The sequence below is a fragment of the Cavia porcellus genome, unplaced genomic scaffold, assembly GCF_034190915.1.
Source record: "Cavia porcellus strain 051 isolate PalLab524CR breed Dunkin Hartley unplaced genomic scaffold, mCavPor4.1 scaffold_10, whole genome shotgun sequence".
In the NCBI taxonomy this organism is placed as follows: domain Eukaryota; kingdom Metazoa; phylum Chordata; class Mammalia; order Rodentia; family Caviidae; genus Cavia; species Cavia porcellus.
This window is the reverse complement of record NW_026947493.1, coordinates 74,248,480-74,266,045: the sequence shown is the minus strand read 5'-3', so window position 1 is coordinate 74,266,045 and position 17,566 is coordinate 74,248,480. Positions and strand designations below refer to the sequence as shown.

General features: G+C 35.5%; 1 protein-coding gene across 2 annotated transcripts in view; it reads right to left on the bottom strand.

Annotated features, from left to right (window-relative positions):
* Positions 1–17,566, bottom strand: part of Pkhd1l1 (PKHD1 like 1) — a 148,190-nt gene that overhangs the window by 17,173 nt on the left and 113,451 nt on the right. For both annotated transcript variants that reach the window (XM_063257635.1, XM_063257634.1), the window contains exons 59-70: positions 14,642–14,815; positions 12,823–12,926; positions 12,070–12,199; positions 11,078–11,199; positions 9,158–9,248; positions 6,417–6,565; positions 6,218–6,340; positions 5,409–5,520; positions 5,200–5,316; positions 4,591–4,756; positions 1,791–2,023; positions 1,449–1,616 (exon numbers count right to left, since the gene is read on the bottom strand). In XM_063257635.1, the coding sequence (XP_063113705.1) occupies positions 1,449–1,616; positions 1,791–2,023; positions 4,591–4,756; positions 5,200–5,316; positions 5,409–5,520; positions 6,218–6,340; positions 6,417–6,565; positions 9,158–9,248; positions 11,078–11,199; positions 12,070–12,199; positions 12,823–12,926; positions 14,642–14,815 (1,689 nt within the window). The remainder of the gene's footprint in view (positions 1–1,448; positions 1,617–1,790; positions 2,024–4,590; positions 4,757–5,199; positions 5,317–5,408; positions 5,521–6,217; positions 6,341–6,416; positions 6,566–9,157; positions 9,249–11,077; positions 11,200–12,069; positions 12,200–12,822; positions 12,927–14,641; positions 14,816–17,566) is intronic.

Sequence of the window (17,566 nt, the reverse complement as noted above, 5' to 3'; positions counted from 1 at the left end):
TTAGCAAAATATAAGCTCTACATTTAATATACCTTCCTTCTGGGTTTTGAAAACAAACACAAAGAAATGTCCATGTAAAAATTGAACAGTTTAGAGAGAAGGAAGCATATTATAAAAAAATGAAGGATACCTGTACATATATTCAAAGACTTAGAGTGACAAAAAGTCGCATTTTACAAACAAACATAATCCAGTATTACTATTTGAAAGGAAACCTTGTTGACACTCAGTAACTTTTATCTCAGGGAGTTTTTCTCCCCATATTGAGCAGACATAGCTTAGAGAACAGCAGCAGTGACTCCTGGAACGCCTTGGTGATTTTTCCACGTGACTCATTTACTTACCGACTTTGTTAGTCATTGTTGCCCATTTGTATTCATTTTAAAGGGAAGTGTTACGTCACTATGTATGTAAAAAAATTATACTGCCTGTCAGAAAAAAGTAAAACTAAATACAATGAAATCCTTCTCTGTCATGTGAAAGGGAGCAATTTGCAAACTTCTCTTCCATGTCTCCATTATCCACCGACCACTCTGGATCTGTGCCTTGTGAACACGGAAAGGGTGCATTCAACATCGAACTGACTCAGCCTGCAGAAACCAAGTGCTTTTAGGTAGCAGAAGTGAGGAGAGGCTTAAGATAATGAGGCTTTGGGATATCCAGTTAAGTTTATCTTAGTCTCTTTAACAAGTTTTAAAATGTGCATTTCTGGGGAGTTTCAGCTATTTTGTTGTATCTTAGAATAGTTAGATATTATACTGTAAGAGAAATCTCTGTGGCCCAGGCTTTATGTCCCTTCAACACTAAGCCTGCTTAAGGACCAACCTTGGAGCCCCAGTGTCTCTCAGTGATATACACAGTAGATCCCTGTGCTGTGTTCTCAGTACCTTTTAGAAGTTTACTTGATTCATTCAAAAAGTCCTGGCCTCCTAAGTTGATCTGCATCCTTATGGAGATCATTGTGTTTCCTCTGCCTAGGGCTACCTAAGATCACAGTGGCAGAAACTAGATTCTACACCTTCACACACTGGTCATGACGGTCAAAGGAATCCAATATGAGAGAGGGGGAAAATAGGAGATATAAATCTTCCAAAGATAGATGAAATGAAAATGATTAGGCTGAGAAGACCCGCTTCTCAAGTACTCCAGATAATACAATATTAGGTTTTTAATTTATGCAAGGAAATTAATATTTCTGGAGATGCTTGTCAACTTTTCTGTGATTCTCCTCCAGTCCTTCTTCAAACAGTCAGTTCCAAATAGCTGCCCTGGCTTTACTGGATGGGGAGTTGCCAAAGGGTCAAGTCTCACCCCTGCATGTAGATTTTTTCTTACAAATGCAAAACCAAGAAATCCTGTATTTGCTAGTTTTATGTGATAATGAGATGCACCTATGCATTTAATAAAATGCTTTATGTAACTCTGATCCACTTATTCCAAACGCATACCATTAAGGAGATCGACATAACCATTGCTCACTATAGCCACAGGTGAAAGTCTTCGCGTCTCAGTGTCAGAATCCAGGCTTTCGATAACCAGCATTGCGTATTCCATCCCAAAGCACTGGTAGCTCTGCCACTCTGGAATGTATTTACAGGTTGCATCTCGAATAATTCCTGGAAGTATATGTATATATATGTATGGTAGCAATGAAAAGCAATCTCTTCACAAAATATTCATAAATCTATTAGGTAATATTAATAAGTAGAGCTGAGTACATCAATCATTACAAGTAAAACATTTTCCTTTCATGAACTTGAGATCTAACAAGAGAATAAGATCCAACAAACCTTTGTAAGGTGCTTTCTCACTGACAGGAATTCTGCTTCCATTCAAGAACGTGAGCATCACCTGAGGAATTCTGTAGTCTCCGATTCCTAGCTGGCTGTTGCCATTCCACTCATATTCTGCCTGAGGTATCACTGAGCCAGAATTCCCCAGAAAGGATCCATCCAGGTCTTTGAGAAAAGACTTCCTTTTGGCATCACAAACCATGTCCACACAATCAGATGGATTCACTTTACTAGGGAGAAGAGGCAAAATGAGCGACTTAGCTCACTGTCCAAAAAAGCAATATAAACATACCTGAGTATTTGAGTGGGTCTCAAAAAATTGATTGAATCTTACTTTGGAAAAGAGTTAAAATGAGACCAAGTAGCATATGCATATAGCAATGTAATGAAGTCTGCTTTTCCTTTGTGATAATTTGGTCTGTTATCATGAATTTATTAACATTTCAAAATGACATGTTTGTGGGATACAAAATTGCATTTTGGTTGTTCTGGAATGACAGATTTCGTGTTTGCGCATTATTCACAATATATAACATTTTCCCATACAGCAGGTGAAGAGTTCTCTGTTGTACAGGACATACAAAATCCCTACATTTACCAGAAAGCCTTTATTATCCTTCCCTCCTTTCTCATGTTCAAAGTTAATAAGTATTGTTCACTATGAAGTAATATAAATGTTTAATACAAGCTCAGTTTCTTTCACCTCTCTATCTTGAGCTGTTAGGTCCTTTACCAATTGCAGACTTACATATTCTTGTAGAAATCTGTCTATGTATAGACAGAGGTACTTAGGCTGTGCCTCACCTAACACATATTAGTAACCATTCTGCAGATAACTATAAGAAATGAAACATCACAAATTTGTCACTTCAAACATAAAGGGCATTTTGGCTTTATTTGAGTCACTTGCAGTTTCTATTGTTTCCTGATACATTAATTAATATCTACTGAATATGCAATGTACTGCACATTCAAATGACATACACCACACTTATAAAATATTATGACACACCATGTCAGGAAATATTCCAGAGTCACAGAAACAAACACAATAGTGGAACACACAGATCTCTTGGGTACCATCTAGCACATCATTTCATTTTTGTTTTAAGAGAAACATACAGTTATGAGTTACACCTGTCCATAATCTACTAGTCCAGGGGAAGAGTTTTGATAAATATTTCTGTACACTGGGGTTATACTGCAGTGGTAGAGCATTTGTCTAGCATGTGTAAGGTCCTGGGTTCAATCCCAGTAGCAATATACACATACATAAATTCTGTAGTTCGTGTGTCCTTTGTATTTAAGTACGTGCAATGTGCTTTTGTAAACAAGCTTGTGAGAAGAGGTGCAGCAGGATCCCCATACAGTGGTAGTAAAAGAGAAGCAGTCTTGGTCCCACTTCCCCAGAAGCAGAGCCTGAGGAGATTTTTGTGTAAGTGAATCATGGAAGGAGGGGCTGGGGATTTAGCTCAGTGGCATAAGCACCTGCCTTGCGAGCAGGCAGTCGTGAGTTCGATCCCCGGTACCGATAAAAAGGAAAAAGACCAAAAAACAAATAAACAAACTTATCATGGAAGGAGTCTTTCCAAAAAGAAAGGAGAGAAGTCACACAGAACGAGGAAAAGAAAATGAGAGAACAGTCGTTAGGCCAGCATCATTCTCATCCCATGGAAACTTTTGCAACACAAATTCATTACAGGTGTCGTTGCTACCTCAAGACAGAGGCCAGCCTTGTGCACCTGAACCTGACCATCATTCTCTCTAGGACACAAGAATAGGCTGCCTAGAGCACTTTGGATAAGAGCAAATTCTGAAAAGAGGAGCAACCAAGTGTTATTATGGGCCAACATATAGAGCATTTGGGGCAGACCTAGAGAGCCCCAACAGCATCCACTGGAAACACAGAACTCAAAAAAGTGTACTTGAAAAGGCAGTATTTTTTCAAATTATAATTATACATTAAATCCAAAAAACTCAATGATAAGTAACAGGAAGTTGTAACTGTCCAGTGAGGAGGACCTCTGCTGAACCAAAGAACATCGTAGTTCAACAATGATCAAGAAGTAAGCATTGGGCTGTCAGCAAAATAAAATCGGATGAAGCCAAACTATTTATGAAACATTATATTTCTCTAGAAAGATGCCTATTTAATCACAAAACATTGTTCCTTCTCTTTGCTCCTAAACTGAAAATGGTCAGAGATCTCCAATAGAATTTTAAATTCCTCCAATACCATCTTGAATCTAGATTTTTGTTCTGCACTGCCTGTAAAAAATAGCAGCTATTGGCTACATTATTTTATCACCTAAACTATAAGTAAAATATCTTTACAGCAAATAACTTTTTATGATCACAAAATTACTGTTCTAAATTTCTGTGTATTTACAATCCTAGGGACTAGAAGGGCTAACATTTAATTTCCAACCACATTTTGCTAGTGATAAAATATTTGGAAAGAGAGAAATAAAAAATAAAAAAAAGAATAAATGACAAAGCTATCCTTGTTATTTAATGATTTTTAATGGAAATCTACCGATGTGGAATATTGTTCAGATCCTTTAATGATGTACATGAGAAACAGTGAAAATATACACATGAAAGCCCTTTTTTTTACAAATCAACTGAAAAATACTTACATTTGTATTATAAAAGTCTTCATTTTTATAATGCTTAATAAAATTTTACAGAAATTAGTTATTTTAATATAGCAACACTTTTAAGACCTATAACATGGAAAAGGGAGAATGGAGATCTGTAAAGATGGGAGAAAAAACTGGGTTTTGATATATTTTACCTTATGTCAGGCCTGTGTATATATATTTTAGATGGTTCAGTAGTGTCAACCAGTCGTATGTTCTTCACATAGATTGGATGCTGTAAATCTTCATTTAAAGGGTTTGTCATGAATATCACATTAGTTTCTCCTGAACAAACATTCTTAAATCCAACAAATGTTGAACCTAAAGCATTCAAGAAAAGTAATTATTTTCGATGCAGCAAGTAGAATTTCACTACATTGTGTTGACTTAGGTTTCTTCAGTTGTGAAAAGGGAGCTGTAATATATAATCTTACACAAAAGAATATTTATAAAATATCAATTAATATTACTATAAATATCAATTAATTAACATTAAATCACTATACCAGTGGGGTTTTTTTCCTGCTGCTCTGAAAAAAAAATTAAATGTCATTTTTTAATATATCAAACTTTTGCCAGGGAACCAGTCTAGAAACAGACTTCCATATCTGATTCTTTTTCTTGCCATATTGAGCGTATTCATATAGAAATTCATTTATATATGTTTACTAACAATGAAACGTTGATTATATCATACTTTACATAGTTCTCAGAGTTCTCATAGTTCTCGCTGAGTAGGTTTGTGAAACAATGTTTAAACTTGCCCGAGACATCCAGGTGGCCACTGATAGCATTGTAACTCATGATCCCAGCGTGGGGCTTCCAGGGTGCCATGTTGTGAGCTGAAGCAAAGGTAGGCCAGCAAATTCCACTTCTTCCGCCTTTTCCCCAACCCCAGAAAGAAGAGAAGAAAGTCAACACAACTCGAATACGCATTCATACAAATGCCAATGATAAAACTGCAAATCTTCACCTGCTGGAGGTCTAGCACTGCGATGTGCACCAGTGAGTTCAATATTGGGGTCATCATCGCGTAGGACGTCAGAGCAGTTAAATTCAGGGCTACTTCCAACAATTAATGTGCTCTGTTTAAAAACGTCAAGCAACACAGCATTAATAATAACTATTCCCAGCCGGAATGGTGGTGCATGCCTATAATCCTAGCACTCAGGAGGCTGAGGCTGTTGCAAATTCAAGACCAGCCTGGGCTACAAAGTGAGCTCAAGGCCAGCCTGAACTGCGTAGTGAGACCCTGTCTCAAACAAATAAATGAAACAACTCTTCCTAAGAAACATAATAATGAATGAATAACACAATTGTACTGTAGCAAGGCAAATACTATACATTTGGGAAGTGGAACATGCATTAAACAAAGATAAAAATGTGATTCTGACTTGCTAGAATGACATTCAGAGTGAGAGGGAAAAAGACAGACAGGCAAATCTTTCTGAAAACGATGTTACGTTCCTTTAATAGAAATATGTCCAGAGAACAATAGGCACAAAAAACAGAGAGAATGCCTGTATTACTATGCCGTTTTAAGGAAACCTTCAAGGAAGGAGTGAAACTTTAACTGTGTTGCAAATGCAGTAGGTGATAAGCAGAAGAGGTGGGGGAAGTGCAGGAGAGCTGAAGGGATGAGGGGATTCCTGGCCCAGAGTGCGGGGGCCAAGGCACAGGGCTGTGATGTAGAAAGAGACGGAACACAAGAGATTACTGTTACTTGTCTTTCAATGACTTCTCCCTTCTCAGAGGTGCTCCTTGTCCTTCTTCATGTCTTACCTCCACCTTCACTGTTTTACTGGAAATTTTGTGAGATACAGCAGGTGGCATGTAAATCATTGAAAAAATGGCCATTCCATTGTCCACTAAGGTCACATTGTAGATGTGTACACGCTCTGTGGTCTGTAATAAAATACAGTCAGTTGAATAGTACCTTGGAAAATCATGAAAGAAAATCACCACCTTGAACCAAATTCACCTGAAAGTAAATTCCGTAATCCCAGCACATCCAAATGGTAAAGCCCTGAATAAGGGAACATCCAGGAAGGCCATCTTGGTTCATATAGACGCCATACAAACCCCCGTGCGCCTCATTGTCAAACCAGTTTTCCACAGGATTAGGCTGACCTTGGAAGACAACACAGAATCAGAGTTAACCTTGCAAGCCAAGTCAGATATTTTTAATAAACAGCATCAGTTAGTCAGCATATATAACAAATGAGCCTAACTGTGAAATCAACAGCAACGCTTGCTGTCTGTAAAAAGCTTCCCCTGTCCACCTTTAGTGGCCGGCTCTTTCTTGTCGCACTGTTTTCAAGACTCAGTTTCTTTCCCAGTCTACCTTATTTGAATTTGCACTTCAGTCATTTTGCATTGCAACTAAAATTGTTTAGTTGCTATATTTGCTATTTTGCAAGTTGTTCCTTCCCTCTTTTCTACTAGAATGTAAACTTCTGAGAGAAGACAGTGGTGTCTGGCTCATTCATCATATCCTTGCCTCCAAGAATGTAATACAGTAAACTGCTACCGTGTTTTGTAAAGGTTGCATCCATGAATGTGAGAAAGCTGTTTAACCTTTGAGAACTTCAGCTTCCTCCATGTCAAACATTTTAATGTCTAATTTATGACCATTTCATAATGAAATGAATAAACCATATAAGGTGCCTTGCAAATATTTTCAATGAGAACTGGGCTCATTACTAATATGTCCTGTAATAAAAGCAGATTTTAGTGCAAGTTTTACTTATATCCAAATTGGATCAGTAACGTTACTAATTCCTCCCAAAGTGTGCACAATTTGGAGGGTTGTCTGTAGAGAGCAGTATCTCTTCCTAGAGCTGTCTTGCTTGGAATCTGGGTGTCTTATTTCCTCCTATCTTCCATCGATTTTCCCTTCTTCCCAGGCCTTTGGATTTTGTACATTATTTATGATCTGCCTGGGTTTTATTTTACTCTGCCATAAGAAGATGACTGTATTTCTGTCCCTGAATCTATACAAGGCCATGACAAATCGCCGCTGTTCCCTTTCCAAGCATCCCAGCCTCTTGTTGGGATAAACAGAGAAGCATTACTGGAATTTAAGCTTCCATTTCTCTGTGATGTTTCATATTTCAATTGCTGTAAATCCAAAATCTCTTTTTAAACATACTCAGTTATGTAGTAATATCAATGTAGTCATTGAAATGTAACACATGATGTTACAACTATTAATAAGTATTTATATTCAAAGATTATATATTGATTTTCAAAAAACCATAACAGCTTCAAAGAAATTACAGATTTTAAATTTATGTGTCAAAAAAAAGCCACTTCAAGTGTTTGTGAACTAAAATAATGAGGGATGTTTCAAGGAATCAGTTAATATTTGACAAAGTTATTTTATTCTTCATATGCATTTGGCATAAGTATAAAACTAGCTTAACTCCAATTCATTTCAAACTGAGAGAAAAATACTTATTCAAATAAATTTAAAAATAGCTATTCAGTAGCCATCATACTAGTGCAAACAGGTAAATCTTATGGCACAAAAATTATAGCTAGTGAAACTTGAAAATAACACCACACTAAAATATTTTAAAACCAAAATCAACATTAAAGGAACAAATTTTTCTAAGAAAAGTTTCATTTCACTGAAATTCCTTTGAGTTTCTCAAGGGGCAACACTGAAGTTTTGTATCTTATTTTGCTTTTCAAAAATTGGTAATAATATGTGTTCATGGTTAAAAATTCAAGAGCTTATAAAATAAGTTCCTAAATCCCTTTTTATGTAAATATAAACCCACACGAAATTATATTTTTTCTTCCTTTCCCTTACAAAACGTATTACAGCATATATGGATTATACACACAACAACATCCCATGTAGTGTTCCATACCCTCCATTTAGCATTTAAGAATATCTTGGGGTTTTCTCAATATCAAACATAGGCACTTTTGGCTTTCTTCGCTAGCAGGTCCCAGAGTTTCAGTACTTAGCTTTGTACAACAAAGCTACCATTCAGGGACACAGGGTGGCTTTCAGTGGTCTGTGAGTACTGATGATGACTTGATGAATACCCTTGCTTATAAATCATTTCTTAATCGCATAAAGACAACCGTTAACTAGAGTAATAGAAGTAGAAGGTCAAAGGTAAATTCACATATAATTTTGGTGGATTCTCTTATATAGAGATTATTTCATTTTGTCCTTCAATCAGTAATGTGTACATTTTCATTTCCCTACAGCCCTGCCAAAGAGATAGATATTTGATTAGTTCTTAATTTTTCCTAAGCAAAAGAGAAATATGTCTGAGAACTATTCATGTTCCTTGAATTTTTATGCATGCAATTTTAAATATATAAATAGTGGGCATTTTTCCTACTAAAGCAGAGGTGTAAAATAATGTCCTTTGCCTGCAGGCATAAGTGTCTCTATGCTAAGAGCCTGCATTAGTGAAAACACAGAGGATGAAGCACTCAAAATTCCAGCGACAACCACATCAAGAACTGAGGTTACCACTGAATTTTTTGGATTATAAACTTGAAAAACAGTTTTCCTTAAAAACTTACCCACTTTTTTCAGATCCAATATTAGTTTCCCTTACTGAGTTCTTCTGGTGTCCAGAAAGAAGAGATATCATATATCGAACCAGCAAAACATAATTATTCATTTCTGCACATGTGGACTAGTTGTTTACCTGCCTATTTTAGTATTTCTATGCTAAGGGAAAACTAACTTACTTGAGCAAGGTTCACCATCAATGCGGTATCCCACTCTTCCAAATCCAGCAACCACATTATTTTGTAAAACTGTATTAGTTCCTCTGTTTATCTGACAGAACGATAAAGAAAGAAAATACTTTGGGTGAGGCAATTGCACAATTACACAATGAGAGCAAGTGTATGACACCGTACCTGTGAAAACCTTTAATTCTGATCATAATTGTGGGAGAAAAATTCTAATTGTTTGCTGAATTCAAATATATTACAACCAACGTATTAAAGTTATACTAACTTCTTTGTGTAAAAACCATCACTAGGTATTATATCCTCAGTAGCCCTACATCCTTGAACTGCATTAAAGAAATGTTTTGTTTTTAATTTTGGCCACAAAATCTACTGAATGTGATTCAAAACTTTACAAGTCATATGCCAAATTTCAGGAAGGTTACAAAAATTTTTGTGACTCCTTTTATAGTTTGTTACCAATTTGTTCTATTAAGACAACTAAAGCAATTACAGTGGATGTAGGATTCGATGGTGATGCTCATTAATTTAAGTAAATCTGCTGTAATCAATAACTAAGTTAGTACAAGTGATGAGTATACTAAATAATTTCATTTTATCGCCCAAGTCAAGGTGACAGAAGATGAAAGTAAAGATCAGAGAAATATTCAGTTCTTGGTTACAGAGTCATCAAAATAGTCTCAATTATTTCAGGTACAGTACACACCCTACTGTTAAAACTGGCAAAGAAAAGGGTCAAATGGAATTCTTAAGTGTAAAATGAGTGTCTTCTTTCAACAGCTTAGATAACTTTAAAGATGAGGAATTGACATGTGGCTGCAACCTAATAACTCAGGTATAATAAAAAAGAATAGTGAATGATCAAATCTTTAACAATTATTACAGTAAAAGACATACAGCCATTGGCTCCCCTCAAAATACTCCTCCTTACTTCAAATACAATTACCCTATCTTTCTTGCCCCTTTTTAAAGCAGTCTTTTAGTTGGGCTATTGTGGGTGCTTAATGTCCTGAGTCAATTCAGAACATTTACTTTTCACGATCATTTTGACTTTGGTGAAAATGATGAATCTGGTGAATAAGATGGATGAAGACACCCTGTGATGTTTGTATCTGACAGAAATTGTCACAAATGTTTGATCAATGAGTTGTGACTGAAAAACACAAGCACATGCTTGAATTTTAAAAATTTATCACAATAAAAGGCACATTGTCATAATTTCCTTCAAAATACCTCCCTTGGTAGAAATACACTTACCCCATCTTTCTTGACAAATGCCTTTTACTGTAACAGGTTTTTTTCTTTTAATTTAAATATTCATTGTGCGTTGGAATCATCCTTGGTGATAGCTCAAGTGAATATTCCTCCTCCCATATGAGGGCTAAATTCTAGCTTTTTTTTTTAACCTTACACTAATAAGGTGCACCAAGTCCATGTTCAATTCTTATCCCATCTTTTAAAGGGAGTAAAAACAAAAAGCCCACGCTTGTCCAAACTTCTCGGCGTACTTACTATTTTCTTGTTGTCCCAATTTATATCTAAGCCAACACTTAAAGTGACTGAAGAAATTTCACTGGAAACAAGAAGGGTCCGATTAATAACATCTAACAGTGCAACTAGTCAGTTAGCACAGGGAAATCCTGTGGTGCTACCAGAACTTGAAGGTGGTAAGTAATGTTCGTGATGAAAGCAGTTAAGAGAACAATATAAACTCTGGTCATCCTTAGAAAGACAAAGAAATGGCTATTAGAGTTAATTACACACTTTCCAAAGTCTGCTCACTCCTTCCCGTTAACTTGTTTCATTTGGTTATCAGTACTTAAAGGATAAAACCATTTGCAACAATATTTCGAGATTTACAATTTCTGTAGAAATGATGATCATAAATGACAACTACAAATTTGTTCTCACTACCTCGATTGCTGCATGCCAGAGGGTGGAACTTGAATCTTTTCTGTTCTGATAGGTTCCTGGCCAAACTGAAAGTGCCACCAGGTTTCTTCGGACTCTGTTGGCATCCCCCCATACTCTGATGCCTGTAATAAAATATAAGAAGAAAGATCCCCAGAACACAAATATTAATTTGTAGTTGATGCTGCCAGTGATGTCTCTTTTTTTCATGAAATTATTTTTGTACTTTGAGCCTGACAGATGCTTCCCTTAGATTTTTTAAGAGTTAAGAACAGAAGCCAGGGCTTTGAACATAGTGGGTATGCGCTGTGCTACTGGGCTTCAACCTCGCCTTTTCAGCTCTGCTAATTGACTCCTCCTTTATTTTATTTTACTTTGGTTCTGCAAATTGAACTCATGACCTCACACTTGCCAGGCAGGTGCTGTGCTGCTGAGCTATATCCCTAGCTACACCCCCTTTCATAAACGACTTGAATTAGATTCTTCTGGGGTGCTTATAAACCCGGTGGGTTTACAGCCTGCACTTCTGATTTTAACAAATACATACCTATCTCAGGAAACATACTTAAAATCATACATTTTTTTAAATACTATAACTTTTGGAAGGAATAATTTTTGTGATGATATGTGAGGAATATTTTGAAAACCAAAATGTAAATGCTTAGTTACTAGCTAACTCACGTTCGGTCATGGTCTGGTAATAGTTCTGTGCTATGAGACTGCACTGTCCAATTGCATAGGAATAGACACATGTGGCCATTTAAATGTAAATTAAGTACAATTAAATTAAATATAATTAAAATTAAAAATTCAGTTCCTCAGTTATACTAGTCACAATTCAAGGGCTCATTAGCCACATGTGACTTGGTGATTACCATATTATGCAAATATAGACCATTTCTATCCTCACAAAAAGATTAATTGGACAGTATGGCTTTACAGATAATACTGCCAGAGAAAGACATGTTATTTGAAGCAAAATATTATGATGTTACCTTCTCCCACCGTGAAGTGGATAACGTTGTCATCTATGTCCACGCCATCTGTGCCAAACACGCCGATTGCTGGGGAGAAGCCGTGATGAAAGGCACAGCCCCGAATGTAAGATGAGCTGTGTTCCTGAATCTATAAAACACGACACTCAGAGAGCATTTGAAAAATAAAATTGAAGTGTGTTTAAAGCAAAGGAAGAAGTGATTTTTAGTAAAACATTTATTAATTTTCAATTTGCTTTCTCTTACAGGAGATGATTTCCTAGTAGGATTTTAATCAAGGAAAATTTTCATATCATCTTGAATTTATAATTAAATGACACAAAAAAATGCTTACTTTAAATGCACATTTTAAAAATCTCATGCTTTTGTATGCATATATATTTTACTATTACCTATAAAGTGCTAATATTTGTCTTCCCTTTTTTGATAGGACACAGATATTTGACACACTTGTCATTTGAGAAACATAAGTAAAAATCATTCTGCTGGAAACTGTTATTTACTGTGTACCATAAAGTGGAGATGTGAACCACTATCACAGATCTTTAATTCTGTTTCTTTTCCTACAGTTTTTTACTCGCTTTGAATAAATGCATGAAATGAAAAATCACATGCTGCTAGATGTCTAAAAAAGAAAGTTTTTATCATACTAGATTATAAATTCATCTGTGTAAAGACTTGGCTACTTAGTTTTAAGTTAAAAGAAAATAAAACTATTTTGTCTTCAACAGAAGCAAAAATTAGAGTACGAACCTGTCCTAGGTTAAGAAATGTCACTGCGTATCTTGGATCTGTGCTGTCCCTGAAGCCTTCTTGACCACTGTGATAAAATTCAACATTACTTATTCTTGCATTTCCTGGGGAAAGGAAATATCAGAAAGAAATTTCCTAAAACAAATACAATAAAACATTTTAAAAAGCTACATAAAACTGTTCATATTTTTCTTGTAACCTGATTCATTTTTATTTGCTTCTCAGAAAGGCAGTATTTCCCATTTTTGCCTTCTTAGACATTTTCTCAGACTCTCCCATAAAATTGTAAAATTTTAGTTGTACAGATGTGTTATATATTTATTAATGCAAAGTGATCTTTTGAAGAACTACAAACCATTGTATAAGCTAAGTACACTTATCATCAGGGATCAATTTTCTCTGAGGGTAACATGGCCCTCCTGAAAATATACACACAAAACATGAAGCAAAGTTTGAGATTTCAATTTGGATGCCATAAAGAGTTTTTAAGGTTGCTATCTTTCAGCAAACCTTTTAATATGTATTGTCAATTATTCACTGACCAGTTTGTCATAGCACCACTGAAGTGACATGAGATAACTTTATAGATTAGTGATAATAAAATAATAATCCATGAGCAGCTATTCGGTACCAAGTGGCTATACTAAATGACTAACAGGCAATATGAGGTTTAATTCTATAAAATATTCTATGAGTTAGGAGCTTTTATTATACTTAATTTCTAGAAAAAGAAACTTGGATCCAGTGTGAATATTCCTTGTTTCAAAAATTTAGTATTAATAGGTTGCACTGGAGAAGTCATTCTGTACTAGAAAAAAGTCTGTCTTGAAATTCATGAGCCAATTTTGAATACATAATAAAGAACATAATAATCAGAAATGATTACAGTAGACCAACTGGCATAATCAACCAATAGAACCTTGGCAACAGATGTGGGTTTTTAAAATTTATATCACAAAACAATTTATAGGCACAAGAAGAGGTTGTCTTGAGAGTAGAGCCTGTGACAAAATTTGAAGTAAGATAGATACAGATTAGTATCTAAGATAAAATCAGTTTCACCCTTTGAAACATGGATTTCTTTATTTTTTAAAGAAGAGTAATATTTGTGAAGATTATGGAGATTAAATGACATAATATGTGTTTAGTGCTCAGGACAGAGCCTGTTATCACAATCATTATTATAATTGTCATTCTCATCATAAGCTAAACTTCTGTTGACTGATTATGATCAAACTTATATTGGGATAGCCTTCTGTACAATATATAGATCTTTTTCCAACATTAAAAGTGTTGCAAAATGGAATAAGATATAATAATTGTCAATGTTCTTCGATCTATGTTTGAAATATTTCAATATGAAATACATGTGGTCACTTGCGTAGAATCCAGGAGCTTGAAGACAGTGGAGGAGGCATGGATAAAACAAGCCTAGTCTAAGCTGGTAACTGGTGAGGGATGATGGACATTTGAATTTATGTTGCTTTCTGTGTTCTCGGTGTATGTCTGAAATTCTAAATACATGCAAATGACAACAGCAAAACAACAGATGATTTGTTGTACATGTTATAAGATGATTTCTATTTTGGTGAGAAGTTACCAAAAGTCACTGTTAGTTTGAAATTCTTATTGTGTATGAAAATAGAATAAACAGCCAAGACTGGTAGAATTAATTTGAAGAGTAGTACGTAAACTGCAGGAACACTCTTAATGCTTTATTATCCCAAGTAATCCTATGAAGTAAAAATTATTTAAGAACTCACAATTGAAGAGGCAATGTCATATATAATTTAGAAAAATATGTTGAACTTATACCAACCTTTAAAGGTCATCATATTTCCAGTGAATGAGCCAACCAGGATGCGTGCACCAAAAGAGTCCCTGGACGAACCAGGGTAATCTTCACCAACTATTTTGATGTTCCTACTTAGTAATCCAACATCCGCAGCTAAAATGTAGTTCTGACCTGTTTCAGGGATATAGTATCTTTTGGCTGAAACAGAAGGACAGACAGATCATTGCCCATGCTGAGAAATGTGCCTTTATCAGATTCTTGGCACTTAATATGCCAGACAACTTCTTGCAAAAGTCCATTAATTCCATAGACTGATTAGATTTACTTGATTAAACATATATAGGTAATAGAACTTAACATACTCCTAGTTAGAAACTAAAACACAACCAATATATACCTTTGTTCTCTTTAGACCTGCACTCAGCAATTATAGAGTTACTGCCTAACAAATCTCAAAGGGAGTTTGCAACCAGTACAAATTATGCACAAGATTTGCTGTACAACAAATTGAGAAGCTTACTGTGCTTTTAATAGATGAGGAAACAAAGTAGAGAAGTAAAAACAAAACAAAACAAAGACTTCTCCAAAGCCATGAGGAGAATCAGCAACACCAATATCATTTCCTAGATAACTAACCATTATTTATTCCACTTTTCAAGCACAATTCATTCGAAATATAAACTAGTATGTCAAACACAATGTGCACATTTATAACTTTTTAGTGTTGGTATATATTTGTGATACATCATAATTAAATTCATCTTAAGGAGTTGGTAGCTATACAAATTGCATAGTGATTATTTGTTACCTCTACTTTCTCTACCTAACCTCCCCTCTCCCCATTTCTCCAGACACATCTCTCATCTCCACAGTCTATTTCCCTGTTCCCTACTGTGTCTCTTTCATTTTACTCTTTAAATTACTTATACTTTGGGTCTCTCAAAGAAACTGCAATACTTAAGTTTTTATATCTCAAATTTATCCTTCTTTATGACTAAGTGGTACTCCACTGTGTGTATATACAAATATATGACATTTTCTTTACCTGTACATATGTTAATTGACATACAGCCTGCTTCCATAACTTACCTACATGAATTGTGCTGCCGTAAACATGGGTGTACAAGTATTTCTATATTACTTTAACTCTTTCAGATGGATACCCAGAAGAGATATACCTGGGTCAAATGAAATTTCTATTTTTGGATTTTTGAATACTCTCCATACTGATTGCTATAGTAATTTTATTAGTTTATATTCACACCAACAGTGTGGAAGGGCTCTTTTTTCCTTACAACTTTGCCAGAATTTATCCTTTTTTAAAACCCTTGATAATAACCACTTTCATTAACATCTCAGTGTTGTTTTTGATTTGTATTCAGGTGATTATTGGTCATTGGTAATTCTTCTTTAAGAAGTGTTTATTCATTTAAATTGCTCAGTTTTTGATTGGCTCTTTTGATTTGGATCTTACTCTTTTGAACTTTTCTATATTTTATGGATCATAATCTTCTATCTGAGCAGTAGCAGAAAAAATTGTTTTTCCATTGTGAAGGTTGTTAACTCCATTGCTTGTTATTTTGCTATGCAGAAGCTTTTAGATTTGATATAATCCCATTTGTTGATTCTTGTTGTACATTTTGTGCAGTTGTGGCTCTGCTCAGGAAGTATATTCAGTTATGAATTTCCATTTTAGAACTTTTTCATTGCATCCCAAATGTTTGGATATGTTATCCTGGCATAGTCATTTGACTCTGGGAGCTTTTTAATTTTTCCCTTTTTTCTTCTGTGGCCCATTGATTATTCCAAAGTGTACTATTTAGTGCCATTAGTTTCTATGACTTTTGTTGTGTTGATTTTTAGTTTCACTGAGCCATGATCCAATACTGTGCAATAGATTTATTGCAATTTATTTGTATTTATTTAAGCATATTTTATGGCCTCTTTTTGAGAAAATTCCATGTGCTAAAATCATATATTTTATTGATGTTGGGTGAAACAGTCCATAGAAATCTGTTAAGTTCATTTGTTCAGTCAGTGATATGGTTCAACCCTAATGTTACTTTGCTGACATTTTGTCTCATTGACATGCCTATTTAAGTGAATGGGGTACTGAAAACCCCCACCACAGTTGTATTGGTGTCCATCTGTCTTAGTTACTTTTCTTGTTGCTGAGACAAAATACCTAACTCTCAAAATTAAGGAGGAAAAGTTTACCCAACACATGATTTGTGGAGGTTTCATTATGTAATCAGCTGGCTCCAAGGCAAGGTGGCATGACAGAGGAGCAGCAGTTGCTGGCGGTAGAAGACTTCAAAAGCAACAAGAGCAAAAAAGGGAGAGCGACCCTCTTCTTCTTCCTTATGCTGTTTGCAAGCTACCTGCCCTAGGGCAAGTATAGCACTCACACCGCTGATCCCAGCATTAGAACATGAATCAATCACAAGCTCTAGATTTAGTCACCTCCAAAAAGCACCACCATGACCACATGAGGCTTTAGGGGGACACCTAGACACAAATCATAACATTCTGCCCCCGGCCCCCCAAAGACTCATGCACATCCCTTCGTGTAAAAGAAATTTAGTCCATATCTAACAGTTGACTAAATCCTAATAGTTTCAGTATTGCTGAAGAGTCCAAGTTCCAAGCCTCCTCCAAGATGGAAGGCAAACTCTTAGCAATGAGCCTCTGTATAAAGGAAAAGAAAGTTAAACACTTATAAAATTCAGTGGCATAAGATGAACACTACCATTCCAAAAGTTACAAACAGGAAAATACAAAGAAATGGTACCAAAACAAGCCCAAAATTGAGCAGGGTAAACATTAAGTCCTGGAGTTTCACATGCTGCATCTCATACAACCTATGACAAGTGTACTCTACAAGGTTTGGGTGACTCCATCCCTATGAAATTTCTGTTGGTTGTAGCTCCCACAGCTTCTCTTTTGGGA